This window comes from Pyrus communis, chromosome 15, assembly GCF_041283825.1.
Source record: "Pyrus communis isolate YQ-2024b chromosome 15, ASM4128382v1, whole genome shotgun sequence".
Classification (NCBI taxonomy): Eukaryota; Viridiplantae; Streptophyta; class Magnoliopsida; order Rosales; family Rosaceae; genus Pyrus; species Pyrus communis.
Window position 1 is genome coordinate 3,694,537 of NC_142579.1, and position 16,496 is coordinate 3,711,032.

A 16,496-nucleotide genomic window follows, 5' to 3' on the forward strand; every position below is an offset into this window, starting at 1 on the left:
GGAGAAGACCTTTGGATTCCAACATTTCCTGCCAAAGGTTAAGCTTCACATTTAATCCCTCCTTGATTCATCTATCAGCACTATATCATCTGCTAAAAGCATACACTAAGAGATACCATCTTAAATATGTCTCATTAACCCTATAGTTATGGGAAAACTTTCAATTTGTCCTTCATGAGTACTTATTGCAGTCCTTACTCCTTCATATATATCCTTTGTTGCTTGGATATACGCTATTCGTACTTCTTTCTTCTATAAAATCCTCCAAAGAATTTCTCTTGAGACCTTATCATACATTTTTTTTTTAAAAAAAAAAAAATCTATAAACACCATGTGCAAATTCTTGCACATCTCTATGTTGTTCCATTGGTCTTCGTAAGAGATAGACTGCCTCCATACTCGAGCGCCCTGACATGAACCATAATTGTTACTCGCGTCTCTTGCCTCAACCTATGCTCAATTACTCTCTCCCAAATCTTCATTGTATTTTGTATGTCGCCATTATGCTTGTAGATAGGCACCAAAGTGTTTTTTGGCCACACGTTTGGCATCTTTTTTGTTTTCAAAATCTTATTGAAAAGGCTCGTGTGCCATGCTATACTCGTCGCTCCCAAGAACTTTTACACTTCAATCGGTATACCGTTGGGACCTACTACTTTCTATGCTTAATCTTGTTCAAAGCCACAACCACTTCATTTTTCTTGATTCGGCGGCAGAAGAAGTAATTTCTACACTTTTCCAAGTTACTCAACTCACCCAAAAAAGTACTCATTTCGTGTGCTTCATTGAAAAAGATTATGAAAAGAGCTCTTCATATGTCTTTAACTACGTTCTCCTTAGCTAAAACATTTGTATATCATCCTTGATGCACTTTACTTGGTTTAATTCTCGTCTTTCTTTCTCTTGCTCTAGCCAGTTTATAGATATCAAGTTCTCCTTCTTTGATATCTAACCACTTATACATATTGTCAAAAGCTGCTAGCTTCGCTTCTCTTATAGCTTTCTTCGCCTCCTTATTCATTATTTTATACCTCTCACAATTTTCATCAATTTTATCCTCGTATAAAACTTTACAACATTCCTTCTTAGCTTTAACCTTATCATGTACCTCATCCTTCCACCATCATGATATTTTTCGATGTGGAGTAAAACCCTTGGTCTCTCCTAATACTCATTTTGTAACTTTTTGGATACAGTTGGCCATGGAATTCGACATTTTGTTAGTGTTCCCCCCTATATCCCAAACGCATTGGGTGAGCAATTTCTTTTTGAAAGTGACTTGTTTTTCTCCTTTTAGATTCCACCATCTAGTTCTTGGACACATCAAGGTCTTGTTGTTTCTTCTATCTTTTTTTTATATGTACATCCATCACCAACATGTGATGTGGGTTAGCCAGGCTCTTTCTCAGTATAACTTTGCAATCCTTACAAGTTACACAATCCCCTTTCCTCATCAAAAAGAAATCTATTTGTGATTTTTATGACCCATTCTTGTAGGCACCACATGTTTTTCTCTATTCTTAAATAAGGTATTGGCTAGAAAGAGATTGTACGTCCTTGCAAAACCCAAAATGGCTTCCCCTACCTCATTTCTCTCCCTTAACTCGTGACCACCATGGAAACCCCTATAATTCACTGTCTTTTTGCTCACTTGTCCATTTAAATCTCCTTCTATGAGTAACTTCTCATTTTGAGAAATTCTTTGAATCAATTCTCCAAGATCTTCCCAAAATTTCTCCCTTAGACTCCTATCCAACCTAACTTGAGGTGCATACACACTAATCACATTGATGAGTTATTGTTCTATCGCAATCTTGATTGCTATAATTGTATCCCTAACCCTCTTAGCATCTACAACATCTTTTGTTAGAGTTTTATCCACAATGATGCCAACACAATTTCTCAATCTGTTTGTTCCTGAATACCAAAGCTTAAAACCTGAGTTTTCGGGATCCTTTGCCTTAAGACCAACCCACTTAGTTTCCTGAAGGCACATAATACTTATCTTTCTCCTCACCATACCTACCATTACTTCTATAGATTTTCCCGTTAGGGTTCCTATATTCCATGTTCCTAAGCACATTATACTCTCTTGAACCTTACCTTCATGTCCTAACTTTTTTTATCTCACCCATCCAGTAAGGTCAACGATACTAATTTTGCATATCCTGGGTAAAGTTGATGTCAATAGATGCTTCTAAATAACTTTGAGTGGAGTCGTTCAAAAAGAAGTTTTTATAGTACTATTACTCAACTAACATTGTCGATGGAGAAACAACGACCCTTACTCACTTATCAATGTGCTTGAGCCACATAACACATCACTTCGAGTGGTGACCTAGCTTTAGGGCAATTTCATATAAGATTTATATCATATGGATTCGACGTGAAAATAAGGTGTCGGCTGTCGACTACCTGACACCCTCCCTTGCCTCTTTTATTTGGACTTAGGACTGGTAGCGTAAGATAAGCACACACCCCATTTCAAAAAAAATGAATCAAGTTCATGTAGAAAAAGATGGAAACAACACAAAAAAGAATAAGAAGATTTATTGCGTTCTCCGCTATTCTTAACTTAAATGGAGATAAAAGTTGCAAATATAAGTTAGGTCAGTTAGTTAGGATAATGTGTCCGTCCCCTTGCACTGGAATTTGAATCTATCTCTCATTAATCAGACTTGTTTAGAATATGGTCTTCTAAGATATGCTGAGCTGTCAATCAGCCCCAATGGGTTGCTAACTCAATTGGCCCCTCCGCACAAGAATCATATATGCCTCCTTAACTTTATTTTCAGAATCAGGAACCCATTTCTTGATGAACAGAAAAAGCTCTCATACAATTCACAACCCTCCACTCCTCACTAACATATATGTGCTTTTTATCCTCCACTCCAATACAAAAGAGCACAAAAGATAAAGACGAAAAAGCAATATTCACAAAAGCTAGGAAGGATTGGATTGGTTGATCCCTAAAAAAATGGGGATGCTGATGAGCTAGGGTTACTGTAAAAAAAGCAGCTATAGTGACTGAATTCCTAAATCCTTACAAAATCAAAATTAGAAAATTGAAAAGTAGATAAAAAGATTGAGACATTGACTCTACAAACCACCTTCAGGAAAAAAAAAAAAGAAGCTTAAAGAGAGTAATCAGTTATACCTTTATGACCAGTCCCCCAATCAGTTTGAGAGGACTTTAATTACATGGTTATCATATATATATGTGCTATATAACACTCTTTAACCTAGGACCGTGGGACCCAACAAGCAAACTCTTCCATGCAAATCATAACTCATAAGGGTTCTTGACCTTTGTCACATTTGGTGCTTCTTTGGTCTTAGTTGATGACTTGCATGAATCAAATCTGCAAGGGTCAGCTTCAATCAGCAGCTGAACGACCTCCTTCATGCTCGGGCGCAGCGAAGGCGCCTTGTAGGTGCATCGAACGGCAATGCGAAGAACCTGGATCATCTCCTCCTTGAATGAGTCCGATAATCGCTTGTCCAGCACTTCCGTAGCTCCTTCTTTGGTGTCCACTTTGTTTGAAACCCAATATATGATGTTCTTGTTGTCTCCAAACTCTGCCTCCACTGGCTTCTTCCCTGTTATCAACTCCATCAAAACTACCCCAAAACTGTAGACGTCACACTTAGTTGTTGCTTTGGATGAATATGCATATTCTGTCGCCAAAAACAAATTAATCAGTTAAATTTAGTTAAACATGATCTGGATTAGTTACTAATTTAAGTCAAAACACAGCTTAGTAAAAGTAAATCAAGATATAGTACTTGTTTAGCCTAAAAAGGTAACAACTACGAGCAACCATCAAAAAGTGGCTGCACAAGAGTTACCAAGGACAAATTTGATACAATAAGTAACACATAATGTGTTTTTTTTTTTTTCTTTTTTTTTATCTAAGTGATATTCTAATCTAATTTGAAACATTGGGAGGGGAATTCGAACTTGGGTGATGACGAGGAAGAGCACTGCTTTAGACAACTTGACTATGCTTAGGTCTACACAATATATAATCTTTTTACTAAAACTGTAAATGTTTAATTAAATCTTTAGAAAGTTGGATCGGGAAATTACCTGGGGCTAAGTAACCATAAGTCCCAGCAATAACAGTGGTGGTGGAATCTTTTCCTGCTCTTGCTTGTAAAACCTTGGCTATGCCAAAATCTGCAACCTTGGGTTGGTTATTGACATCAAGCAGGATGTTGGTAGACTTGATATCTCTGTGAATAATTGGAAGCAACAGATCATGGTGGAGGTATGCCAAACCCTGCGCAATCCCGAGGGCAATCTGGTGACGAGTAGGCCAATCTAGATGGATCCAACCTTTGTGAAGAGCATCCCAAAGGTTACCATTTGGCATATACTCATAAACCAAAAGGTTGCAGTCCGAGCTTGAGAAGTAGCAGTACAATTTGACAATGTTTTTGTGCCTTATACTTCCCAGCGTCTCAACCTCAGTTTTCAACTCCTTGTGTATGAACAGCTGATCTTCCGCAGAATCTTTTGCTTTTCTACTCCACAGCCTCTTCACTGCAATCACATCCCCGCTGCTCAGCTCAATCTTGTACACTGTCCCTGATCCTCCATCGCCTACTATGTTCTTATCAACCATGGCTTCAATGACCTCGCGGTGGTCAAAGCTTATTCGATGGAAGCTCTTTACATCATATGAGAAGAATGATGAGGACAGGCTCTCATCATGTTCCACCTCTGCTCTTCTTCCAAACCGGCGCTTTAGGAAGAGCAAAGCTCCAATGAGGAGGAAGACTACTGAAACTGTAACTACCCAGAAAGAATTCAACTTTTTTTTGTTAAGAGATTGTGAACATATGGGAAAATTATTTTGATCTGATGAAACTTTAACACAGAGGCCTGGGTTGCCGGAAAAGCTTTCCACCAACCCGCCTTTTATCAATGAGAGAGGAATTGGACCAGAAAGCTTATTGTTTGAGAAGTTGATGGAGTTTGGTAATAATTCAACGAGACTCTCTGGGATGTTTCCGGTCAAGAGGTTGTCGGAGAGATCAAGAACATTGAGAGATTTTAGTGAAGAAAGAGAATCGGGAATGGAAGAGTTGAGCTTGTTGCCTTGTAACATCAGTAAATTAAGCTTCTTTAAGTTTCCAATTGCAGAAGGAATTGGACCAGAAAGAAGATTATTACTGAAGTCAATCTTTACTAGGCTGATTGCTCCAGAGACTGCAGGTGGTAGAACACCTGAAATCTTGTTGCTTTGTATAAACAATTCTGACAAGTTTCTAGCTCTTCCAATTGTATCTGCGATCTGACCACTCAAATTATTGTAACCCAAATCAAAGATCGAAACATGGGGAAGACTAAGAAGTCCTGCAGGTATTGAGCCCTCCAGATGATTATGGCTAAGTCGAAATCGAAGAAGAGACTGGCATTCTGAGTAGCTCTCTGGTATCTCTCCGGATAACTTATTGTCCAGCATAAGAAAGTAGAGTAACTCACCTCCCTTGCAAACCTCCGTTGGCAATGGACCGGAAAAATGGTTCTCGGACAAGTCTAGGACAATCATTGGTGATGAGTGCCCCAGATTTCGAGGAATTTCTCCTGTCAGGAAGTTGTCATAAAGCGACAGCATGCTCAGTGTTTTCGAGTCTGCGATGGCACTTGGGATTTCACCTGAAAGACTGTTGTTGTAAAGCTGCAGGACTTGGAGCTTGGGAAGGCGACAAATAGATTCCGGAATCCTTCCAGTCAGCTTATTGACTGACATGTCTAACTCTACCAGGCCAGTGAGATTTCCAAGCTCCTCGGGTATAGTTCCAACAAGTTGGTTGTAGTAGAGCTCCAACTGTTTCAAATTCTTGAGCAAACCGATCTCAGCCGGAATTTCACCACCCAGGAAATTGCCGCTCAATTCGAGATCAACAAGAGAAGTCATTTTTCCAATTGATGCCGGGATCTTTCCTTCAATCATGCACGTTGTCAAGATCATAGATTTGAGCTTTGTCAGCCGAGTGATGTCCTCCGGAAGCTGCCACAAGTTGAAACCTTCGTTTTCGTTGAAGTTGAGTACCTCAAGATTGGTGAGGTTGAACACTGACATGGGGAACTTGCCTATGAACAAATTGTACGACATGTCAAGAACCTTCAGAGATTTCATGGGTGAAAAATCCGGAAGCGTCTGACTGAGGTACAAATGTTCCATGTTGAGCTCTTCCAAGAATGAGCAGTTGGTGATGCTGTCCACAAAGTCACCCCGGAGATTGTTACGTCCAAAACGGAGAACACGCAACTGAGGCAGGTAAGAGCAGATGCCTGCAGGAAAGTTACCGGAGAGTGACCTACTGGATATATCAAGCTCGACAACATACCCTTCGTTGTTGCAGGTGACACCGGAGAAGTTGCAGTAAGGTTTCCCTCCTTTGACATCCCAATCTGACAGGGAGTTCCCGGCGTTAGCTGAAACAGACTTTATTATGAGCACAAAAAACTCAGACTGGCTAGTATTTGTACGGATGACGGCTTGAGACGGATTAAAAAGCGAGTAAATTATAAGAAAGATAGAAAGGACGAAGGTGGTATGATTATAAGAAGCCATGTTTGAAAAATCAAAGATGGAGAGAGAGAGAGAGAGAGAGAGAGAGAGAGAGAAGGTAGTTTTAAAAAAACTGGTAGGAATTGTGGCAGGGAAGAGGTATATAAATGTGACGATTGAGGGGATCACTGGGTGCAGCAGTAACATGAAGCCTTGACGACCAAAAAGGAGGGACTGTTTGTGCACGTGTACATAGTAGTACTGCTGCTGCTGATGTGTGTGTGTGTGTGTGTGTGTGAGAGAGAGAGAGAGAGAGAGAGAGAGAGAGAGAGATGGCATATATCTATTTGCATAAAGAATCTTTACGTTTATACTCCACAAAGATGTACATAGTAGGGGAATAACATCGACCAGTGCCAACTGCTTTATACTGAAAGCCACATGCCCCAGATTTTTAAGAGAAATTGTATTCTTCTCCTTGAATCTCATTCTTATTAGAGGGACCCCTACCCCCACCCACCCTCTTCCTGTACCACTCACAAAGTTGGACATCGACGCCCCTGATCGATCTTTATATATAATGTTTTGTTCGATTGTTAGACATAAACCCAATACCCAATACTAATGAGATATAAGACAGACCTTTCTTTTGAAATGGATATCAATTAGCCAGGATATGAATGACACCCAATACTTGACAACCTGTTAGTGGTCTGTTTAATAATTGTGACAGAAGTGAAGTATGGACTACATGCTGCTTCTTTGGAGTATCCAAACAATTAGGGTGGGCAAACTGGCCGAACCGACCGATTCGAACCGTCGGAAAAAGTTCATTAAGGAAGAAGAGCACAATCAAAAGGCCATTACAAATACAGTACAATCCTTCAGTCACATAAGCAGAGACGGGGCTAGGATCTTTTTTCTTCTCTCCGGTGCGCTATAGGTCTAGGCTACATAACCTGTTAAAGGAGTCTCCTATCCTCGACTAAATTATACATAATAGGGAATAATTAAAATCTTTATAAACAAAACTAGACGACACAAGTGAATTTCATTAGTAAGTAAAAAATATATACCTAGTTAGGGGGCCATAATGAGCCTTCCCTCAAAATGCATACAGAAACATACAACGAAGGCAAGAAAGTAATACGCAATACAAAGATGTACACAATAATCTACTTAAATAATATCTTAACATTATGAGAATACTTCAAATACTCAAACAATGGACACAAAAAATCTTCAAACATAAACAACCTAGTGCGATTCTCAATCGCATAACCTAAATTAAATAAAACACGTGAAGCATTAAAGCAAGAGAGAGGGAGAGAAACAATTGAATTACAAAACAAAAATGTTACAGAGAGACTCAACAGCTGAATTTTAAAAAGAGCAACAAAAAATCATCAAAATTCTCATATGTTGAAGAACCGTATCAGTGAGGAAATGACTGTAAACTTTTCCAAACAGTTAGGCTTTGCCTTGGTTGAATCCGATGAAACCAAATGATTTTCCCCCAAGGCACTTGGATATCAAAGTTAAGCAAGTGAAAATAAGCCTCTTTAGCTGTAAGAATACCAAAGAGATAGCCAGACCAATATAAAGCGTCTGAAGATATCTACAATGAAAGAGGAGTAGCTGTAATTAAAGTAGCAACTTGAGGAAAAATAGTAATGAAATCCAGTGACAAATTCCAATGAGAATTGCATATAAAGTCTCTCATTGGGACTCTAACCGTACGAGCAAGAGTATCAAGGATGTCAAGATAGGAAATCAAAGGCCTACCCAACTAAATAACAGAGCAAAAAAAAAAAAAAAAAGATATTGAGGACCATCATCCACAATCCAAGTCGAATGTGAAGAGATAATTGGCATAACATTTTTAAAACCCAGCCACACTTAGATTTTTTATAAGTGGAAAGAATAACCAAACCTCTATGCAAGAAGCAGGCAAGCATAAGATAGCCACTAGAGATGAAAAATCTACCATGTCCCAACAAAGCTTCATAAGTAATGAGCGATTTTGAACACCAAATCCTTTAACCCTAAGCCACCAAGCTGTTTTGGGCGACATCAAACATGCCAAGAAATTAGAGGAGTACCACAAGGCACGAGAGTCCGAATCACCTGATCAGAAAAAATTCCTTATCCAATGTGGAACTTGATTTAAAAGAAGACGAGGCCAATCGCACACTTGAAAACTATAAATTAGAATGCTTTGGATAACAGACGAGATAAGCTGTAGGAGACTCGCTTGAGAAATCATAAGACGCTTTCAAGCTGAAAATTTACATTTTACTTTATCCACAATGTATTAAAAGTAACTCCACATAAGCCGGCCTTGGAAGAGGAGAACACCTAATAAATATTTGAATGGAAAATAACCTACTCCAATATCAAGAGATTCCTGATAGATCTATACCTTGATTACGCATATTTACCCAAGAAAACCAAAAATTTTGAATTGTTGACTACTTGATCTGAGTTAAGCCCATATTCCATAATAAATCTCATAAACCGTCCAAGATGAGCGCGGGTGCCTCACAAAAATATCATAATATCATCGGAAAATAAGATAGGAGAAGGGGTACATAGACCCCATTAGGTGCATGCCCATTCCATTCAGTCCGGTACCACATGAGACGACAATGTACTTAGGCTCCTGGGTGAAACAGTATGTGAAAGCAAAGCCGATTGCCCCAAGAAATACATCCGTGGAAGTTCGAACTCAAATTGGAGATTTCAAACCTTTGCTCACTTTCCACTCTACCAACCCCTTGAGTTTTGCTCTCTGCTATTTAGATTGGTCTGTTCATGTTAAGTGTTATTTATGAAATTTGTCGAGTAGCTCACACTTTTACAGTGGAACACTATATTTTATGGTGCATATACATACAAGGTTAATTTCCAATAATTACGTTGCAATTTCTTTATTTTGTCATGTATTTCTTCTTTTAAATATTTATTATATAGTGAATAGTCTAACTCAATCACTCTAATTTCCAAAATAGTGAATAGTATAACAAATGCGCAGACTTTAGCTAGTTGTGGCATACCGACTTCTTGGAGTTATATTCTAAATAAATAATAGCCATTGCCTCAAAGTAATAGCCATTTTCATACTATAATACTTCTTGTATTGTGGGATTGATTCGATCTTGTAGACTTTGTTCATCGATAGTTTAGTAGTTCTCGAATCTAGAGTACTACAATATGCTAATAGTTAAGAAAACACTTGCACTACAATATGCTGAGCCTGATACACTGTAAACTTAAATAGTAAGCTAGTCAAATTAATAAATATTAGACTAATCATACCCACTGCAGTAGTGCTTAAGCATCACCTGGTCTGATTCTGCTAGTTGGTTTTTGGATGCTTTTTTTTTTTTTTACTGTTTCCAATCACTCGAATTCAGCCGGAAAGAATTAAGTAAGGGGTGTGCTATCCACACACCCCAAATTACTTCTCACGCATCCCTTGTTAATTTCTGTCTGTTGATCTTCTTTAATTCATCCGATCCGACGGCCAAAAATTAGAAGGGTGTGTGAGAAGTAAAATGGGGTGTGTGGAGATCACACCTCTTAAGTTAAGAGTGTTATTATTGACACTTTAATAATTTATTGTTTACTCATTAAAATTGTAGTTCTCTTTAAATATAGAAAATTTGGATCGCACAATCATTTTTTTTTTTTTAACAAATGATATTATCTACATTAAAGGGGCATGGTAGTGGGCTAAGCCTTATAATAGGTTAACAATAATGTGGTTCAAATTTAGAGTGCACAATAAATTTAGGGTGGTACTATCTACAAGAGATTTTTCAATATGCTTGAAACATGGACACATACGCTAAATATCATTACACAAGTGGAGGGACACTTTAAGAAAAAAAATTCCTCTATTTGTATAATAATATAAGACGTACCACTCTGTGTTCCTGACACATTAAAAAAATCTCACACTATCCACATACCTTTTTTACTTTCCACACTCTATTGATTTCTGTCTTTTAATCTTCTTGAATTCGATCAGACGATCAGCAATTGAAAAAAGTGTGTGAAAGACAAAAAGAAGTGTGAGGACAGCAACATGATAAATTTTTTAAAATGTGAAGAACAATGCCCTTAAGTTAATTCAATAATAAGCATATTGTGTATGGTAGTACTTTTGAAGCCCTTATGCATGTAGTGTATGGTTGGGACCTAACTTATACCCTTTCCCCAACATCCTGAGGGGAAACGAGTATATGTGTCTTAGAAATTAAGGTAATGAAACAGTTATTTGAAGATAAAAAGCAGCACATAATGGCAAACAACCCTTTTTCAAGTGACCATTTTAGACCAATCAAAATCTACATGGTGGAAATCCTACTGTCTACATGTATAAAAAGAATAAAGAAATTAAACGAGTGAAGTTTTATTGAATCTTTTTGTTTAGTTGCAGATATGATTAGTATAATAATCCACAAATATTCCTAATTGGATGGAGGTGGATAAGTTGGGTAGGTGAATTCACACCAAGACAGTACATAAAGGTACCAAGAGAGTGCACCATTGTATTTTTGTCTTACACAACCTACATATGCCCATTCTTTGAAGAAAAACCTAATCGGTGGACATTGCAAAGTCCTTTTCTTTCGAATGCAAAAGACCTTTCCCTATTTTGTTTTTTTGATTTTTTGTTTTTTTCTTCTTTGATATATATGAGGATACAATAATATAAATAAAAATCCTTACACATTTTGCATGAAGCCAATGTCATTCCATTTTTTTTGCAATTTTAGCTATGTGGTTTTGTTTATTTTGACATGTTTGAAAATGTTTTTAAAATAACTGAAAATGATTTTAGATTATTAAAAGTGTTTTCGTTTACATTTGGCAAAAAAGTTAAAAAGTGTTTTTGTGTAGATGGCCTAAGTCTAAACTAAACATAAAACTTACGTAAACAAAACAAGACATAAAAGAGAAGACAAACACAATCAAATGAGAGCTACAACCCGAGACATAAAGAGAGACCCACACAGACTTAGACCTATAGTCAACAATAAAATTTAAAAAAAAAAAAAAAAAAGCAATAGCTAAACCCTAATTTCCAACAGCCAAACAGCAGCCACTACTGCCGCCGCTGCTTCCTCCGCAAAGGAAGACATCATCCCAAACTAAAAATAGCACCCGAACCAAAAACTAGATTTGAGAGTGTTGCGCAAAATCAATCTACAAAGAACCAAAGCCTCCACAACCACACTTGCAAGGAAGGTCACAAAATGTAAAAAGAGGAGGGGAAGGGCAAAGGGGGTGTGTGAAACACCCATGTTTCGATGTGAATCGTTCCACACTTCGCCTAATTTTTTCGACAAGCCGAATCGCAATGAGGTGTGAGGGTTGGGTCTTGTATCAATATAGCCCTACACTCTAAGATCTAAATCATGATTACGGTTGGAAAAGATGGGGGCAAGGGGGAGGTAGGAAAGAAGGGTGTGATCGGGAGGGGAAATGGGGCAAGCGTGAGCTACATTTGAGTGCGTAAAAGGGATAAAACTAAGATAAAGACTCATATAGCTGAGACAAAGCACGAATTGAAAGACAGATAAAGAAATAGAGTAGAAGACAAGACGGAAGCCAAAGAAAACGGGGGGCTGCCACCGACCCTAAAGCCAAAGGCTAGGGCCAGCTGCTGAGGATGGTTTTTTCCTTCCGGGGCTTTTAGAGAAAGGAGAGGGACAAGAAAGTAACGTAGCTGCGCTAGGGTTTTTGGGTTCCTTCCAAAAACAAATCTTTTTAGATATAGAAAATTTTGAGTGCACAATAAATTTTGGGTGATGCTATCCATACACTTTTTTAACTCTCACACAATTTTTGTTAGTTTCTGTCATTTGATCTTCTTCAATTCATTTAATCTGACAACCGAAAATTAAGAAGAGTATGTATAATGTAAAAAGAAGTATGTGGATAACACCACCACAAATTTTTAGAGTGTCAAAGAACAACACCCTTAAGTTAGTTTAATAACAAACATATTGGGTATGGTAATAGTTTTGAACCCCTTATCCATGTAGTGTATGGTTGGGAGTCGGGGCATAATTTTTACTCTTTCCCCAGCATGCAAACGGGAAACGAGTATATGTGCTTGGTAATTAAGACAGTGAAACAGTTGTTTGAAGATAAAAAGCAGAACATAATGGCAAACAACCCTTTTTCAAGTGACCATTTTAGGCCAATCAAAATCTACATGGTGGAAAATTCTACCGTCAACATGTTTACAGGAGAGTAAAGAATTTAGACGAGTGATGTTTTTTTTTATCATTGTTTACATTTTGGATCGTTTTTGTTTAGTTGCAGACATGATTAGTATAATAGTCGACAAATATTCCTAATTGGTTGGAGGTGGATAAGCTGGGAATTACAAACATTATAAAATCGCGTTAGGGGAATTCACACCAAGAAAGTAGATAAAGGTACCAAGAGAGGGCACCATTGTACTTTTGTCTTACAAAACCTACGTAGGCTATTCTTTGTTGAAAAATCTGATTGGTTAACAACTTGACATTGCAAAGTTCTTTTCTTTGGAATTCAGAGACCTTTTCCTTTTTTTTCTTATTTTCTTTTTTACTTCTTTAATATGAATAAAAATCCCCGCACATTTTGCATGACGCTCATATCATTCCAATTTTTGGCAGTTTTAGCCATGTAGTTATGTTTATTTGATATATTTGAAAGTGTTTTTAAAATAATTGAAAATATTTTTAGATTATCAAAAGTTACGAAGTGTTTTTGTATTATAAAAAAAAAACAATTGTATTTTGATTAAAAATTTTGTAGTGCTTTTTTTAAAATGCAATTCCAAAAAAGTCTGTTGTCAACAAGCCAAAATTGTTAAGAAAAATAGACAAAATTGTTTTGTTTTGCAATGGTTGCAAAGGCTTTAGACCAACTGACTCATTTTCTACTAAATTTCGTGTGGCTTTGGTAATAAGCTCTAACCATCTTGAAGAGCTTAAAATTCTAAGGGCGTGCTTGGTTGAGATTCTTTTAAAACCCAAGAGGTTTAAATTAAATGAGGAAAAAATACACTACAAAACATTAGAAGGGATGAAAGCAAATGACCAGTCATTTGAAAACCTCTTTCACATTGTTTGTTATGCTCATGTTCGTGGTGCATTTACGATTCCTCTAACATTTTGTGATCAATTCCTCATTAACCAGACTTCAATCATATATGACCAACCGAAAAAAAAACCTTGGCCTCAATACCGTTGGACTTAACGTCCCTCACCTAACATACACTAAAAGCTACCTTATTAGGTTAGAAGTTTCAAAAGGTTCACCTCCTAATCCATGACTCTAAGTCTACATATCAAATTAAATTTCTAATTAACCTACTCAACAAGGTTGACCTCCTTCCTTCCCTCTCATGCGCAGTTCTAATCATGGCCACAATTTTCATGATTTTGTAATCTTATTTTGAAAAATAAAAAATCCTTCCCTCCGTTGTCACCGTGAATTTGTAATATATTTCAAATAAATAAAAGCAATACTAAATATTAATCCCGGTGATCAGCTAACTTTCTATCTACTTACAAAATGAAAAACATCAAGAATACAATGCATATTATAGATCTGTAGGATGCATACTTGGTCAATCGTTTTATGAAGTCTTAAATTTGTTTCCTTTCAGAGACTAATTCATAAAAAATACAGCTACATTTTTCAGTGATAACAGAAAATCACCACAGTGCAAATTATCCATTTAATCTCTGTAAAAAACATAACACAAAATCTCTTGTGTTAACGCTGTATGAGACACAAGTAAGTTCTGTCTCTCAAGAACTCTCAAGTGACCAGGAATTTCGAAGAGCTTGAATGTATGCAGGCGGAAGCTAGGGATACTTATGTCAAAGATGCGCACCTCTAAGTGTACGGAACTTCTCTTTATCTAAGTAAACAACATATAATGGGAGAATTCATATCTTGGCAGAATTCTGAGAATGACATAAAGAGAACTTTGGTATGATGCAACATTGTCCTTGTATTGTTCCTCCTTAGGGGTTATGGTTTAGGGTTTAGGATTTCGTGATTTTACGTAGGCTATGTTGTAGCATGAAATCATTCTCCAAGATATGATGATACCAACTAAAATATCACATTTCTTTTGGCAAAGCAATCACTTTGTTGTTTATATGTGTAAGTAGAGGTGCCATGTAGCATGCATGCTCGACTCAAATGAGGTAGCTCTTAATTTAGGGAAAAAACCCAATCCAGAGATCTCTTCAACAACAACCACCCAAATGAATAACCATGGCTGATGGAAATCTCAGTTGGGATATAAGGGATCATATTATTCATACGAGTGCTCAATGAAGAAGCGCAAAGCAAAGATACTTGGATACCCCCACTCTTTAAAATGCTATATACAGCAGTTTTGGATTCCACCAAAAAAAAGGGCAGTTTTGGGAATCAAATCTGAGTTGGCAATGCCTTATAAGCTTCTTTTGCTTTTCATGACTATCAACTTTCTATTTTCTTGGTGGAGACGCTAACGTGCGCCTGAATCTTGAGCGCAAAATAGCAACTGCATGCTTTGCTTACAAATATATTGGATTTGGACATGCTAGGGTTCTGTAAAAAAGTTACCATCTACATATATATTGGACTTGCTTTTCTTTTTGGTGTATAACAAATTGACAGCCACTTCAAAAGAGTGCTGCAGATGCTCATGGCTGATTGGCTAAATTAATTGAAGCAAATAATTAAATCCCTAATTGAGATAATCAAAGTTGTAATTAAGGCCTGCAAATGGCCACACAAATCTATTTAATATGATCATTTCATGCTGCAGCAGGCCGCGTCCCACTGCGTTGAGAAAGTTAATATTCCTCATAATCTTTATATCTTATAGGATAGAATAAAGTCCGCTTTTTTGGTAGTCAATTATCTCTCAATTTTTTTTTGCAACGTGATCCTTTTTTATAGGATGGAATATGAAGCAATATAGAATAGAGGTCTGCTATGAACTTTGGAGGATTTGTTTATTATAGTATTCACATTTTGGAATGTAATACGAAATAAATCATTACAAGTTCATCATTACAAGTTAGCACTCCGCGCACCAATGGCAATATCTCAATTATAAGAAATTAGGATCATTCATAATTTAGGGTAAGTGATTGAATTTTACTAGTGAATAATGTTGGCCTCAAAAATCAAATGGAATTTGATTTAGGTTAACACATGATTTGCTCTGAGTGTTGCTTTCATTCTCAGTGCCACGAGATGACTTCATAAGAAATTAGAGATCATTCATAATTTAGGGTAAGTGATTGAAATTTACTATTGAATGTTGGAGTAAAAAAATAAGATAGAATTCGATTTAGGGCAATACGTGACTTGTTTCGAGCATTGCTTTCGTTCTCAGTAATAAAACATGATTTGAGTATAAGTATAAGAACACGCTTGTCACTGTTGGAGATTGCCTATAGTCCATGACTGTGTAGCGATATGTAGGATTTGCACTTAGATGTGACTCCTTAATCAAAATGAGTTTGCACACAATGAGACACTGGTTTGGTTAGGTTATTTTTTTTTATTACTTCTGAGACACTTGAAATCTAGTGTGAATTGTTTCCCTAAAGACGTAAAGGAAAGAGAAACGAAAGCAAAGAAACCGAATGTAATCATTTCATGATCGAAGCAAGATTACTAACGTTTAGGAAAGAAACTTGTGGACTGATGAGCCACTTTACAGAACTAGAAAGTATGTTAAAGTAAAGGAGCCAATAAACTAGCAAGATTCAAGCCATAGAAAGCAGGATAATGCTAGGTGAACCTAGCAATATAAGTGATATCGAACTGAACTAGGAAGGAAACATTACCTCAGAGAGGTGATCAGGGGTGGATGGAATGATCTGAACCGAATCATTCTACGGGGTAGTAGAATTGTACGTCAGTGTTTTAGATCTCATGAATCTTAGCAAA

The 16,496-nt window shown here is 37.1% G+C and overlaps 1 protein-coding gene across 1 annotated transcript; it reads right to left on the bottom strand.

The window, feature by feature from the left end:
- Nucleotides 1-3,057: 3,057 nt before the first annotated feature.
- Nucleotides 3,058-6,851, bottom strand: LOC137716535 (receptor protein-tyrosine kinase CEPR1). Its single transcript, XM_068455991.2, has 2 exons — nucleotides 4,091-6,851; nucleotides 3,058-3,678 (listed from the first exon to the last, which is right to left on the bottom strand). The coding sequence occupies exons 1-2, from the start codon at nucleotides 6,729-6,731 to the stop codon at nucleotides 3,284-3,286; spliced, it is 3,036 nt and encodes a 1,011-aa protein (XP_068312092.2). The 5' UTR covers nucleotides 6,732-6,851; the 3' UTR covers nucleotides 3,058-3,283.
- Between the last annotated feature and the right edge of the window lie 9,645 nt (nucleotides 6,852-16,496).

Coding starts and splice junctions, on each gene's coding strand:
- LOC137716535 (XM_068455991.2), bottom strand. CDS start 6,731: ATGTTACTGCTGCACCCAGTGATCCCCTCAATCGTCACATTTATATAC. Junction 3,679..4,090: donor TTATGGTTACTTAGCCCCAG/GTAATTTCCCGA, acceptor TTTTGGCGACAG/AATATGCATATTCATCCAAA.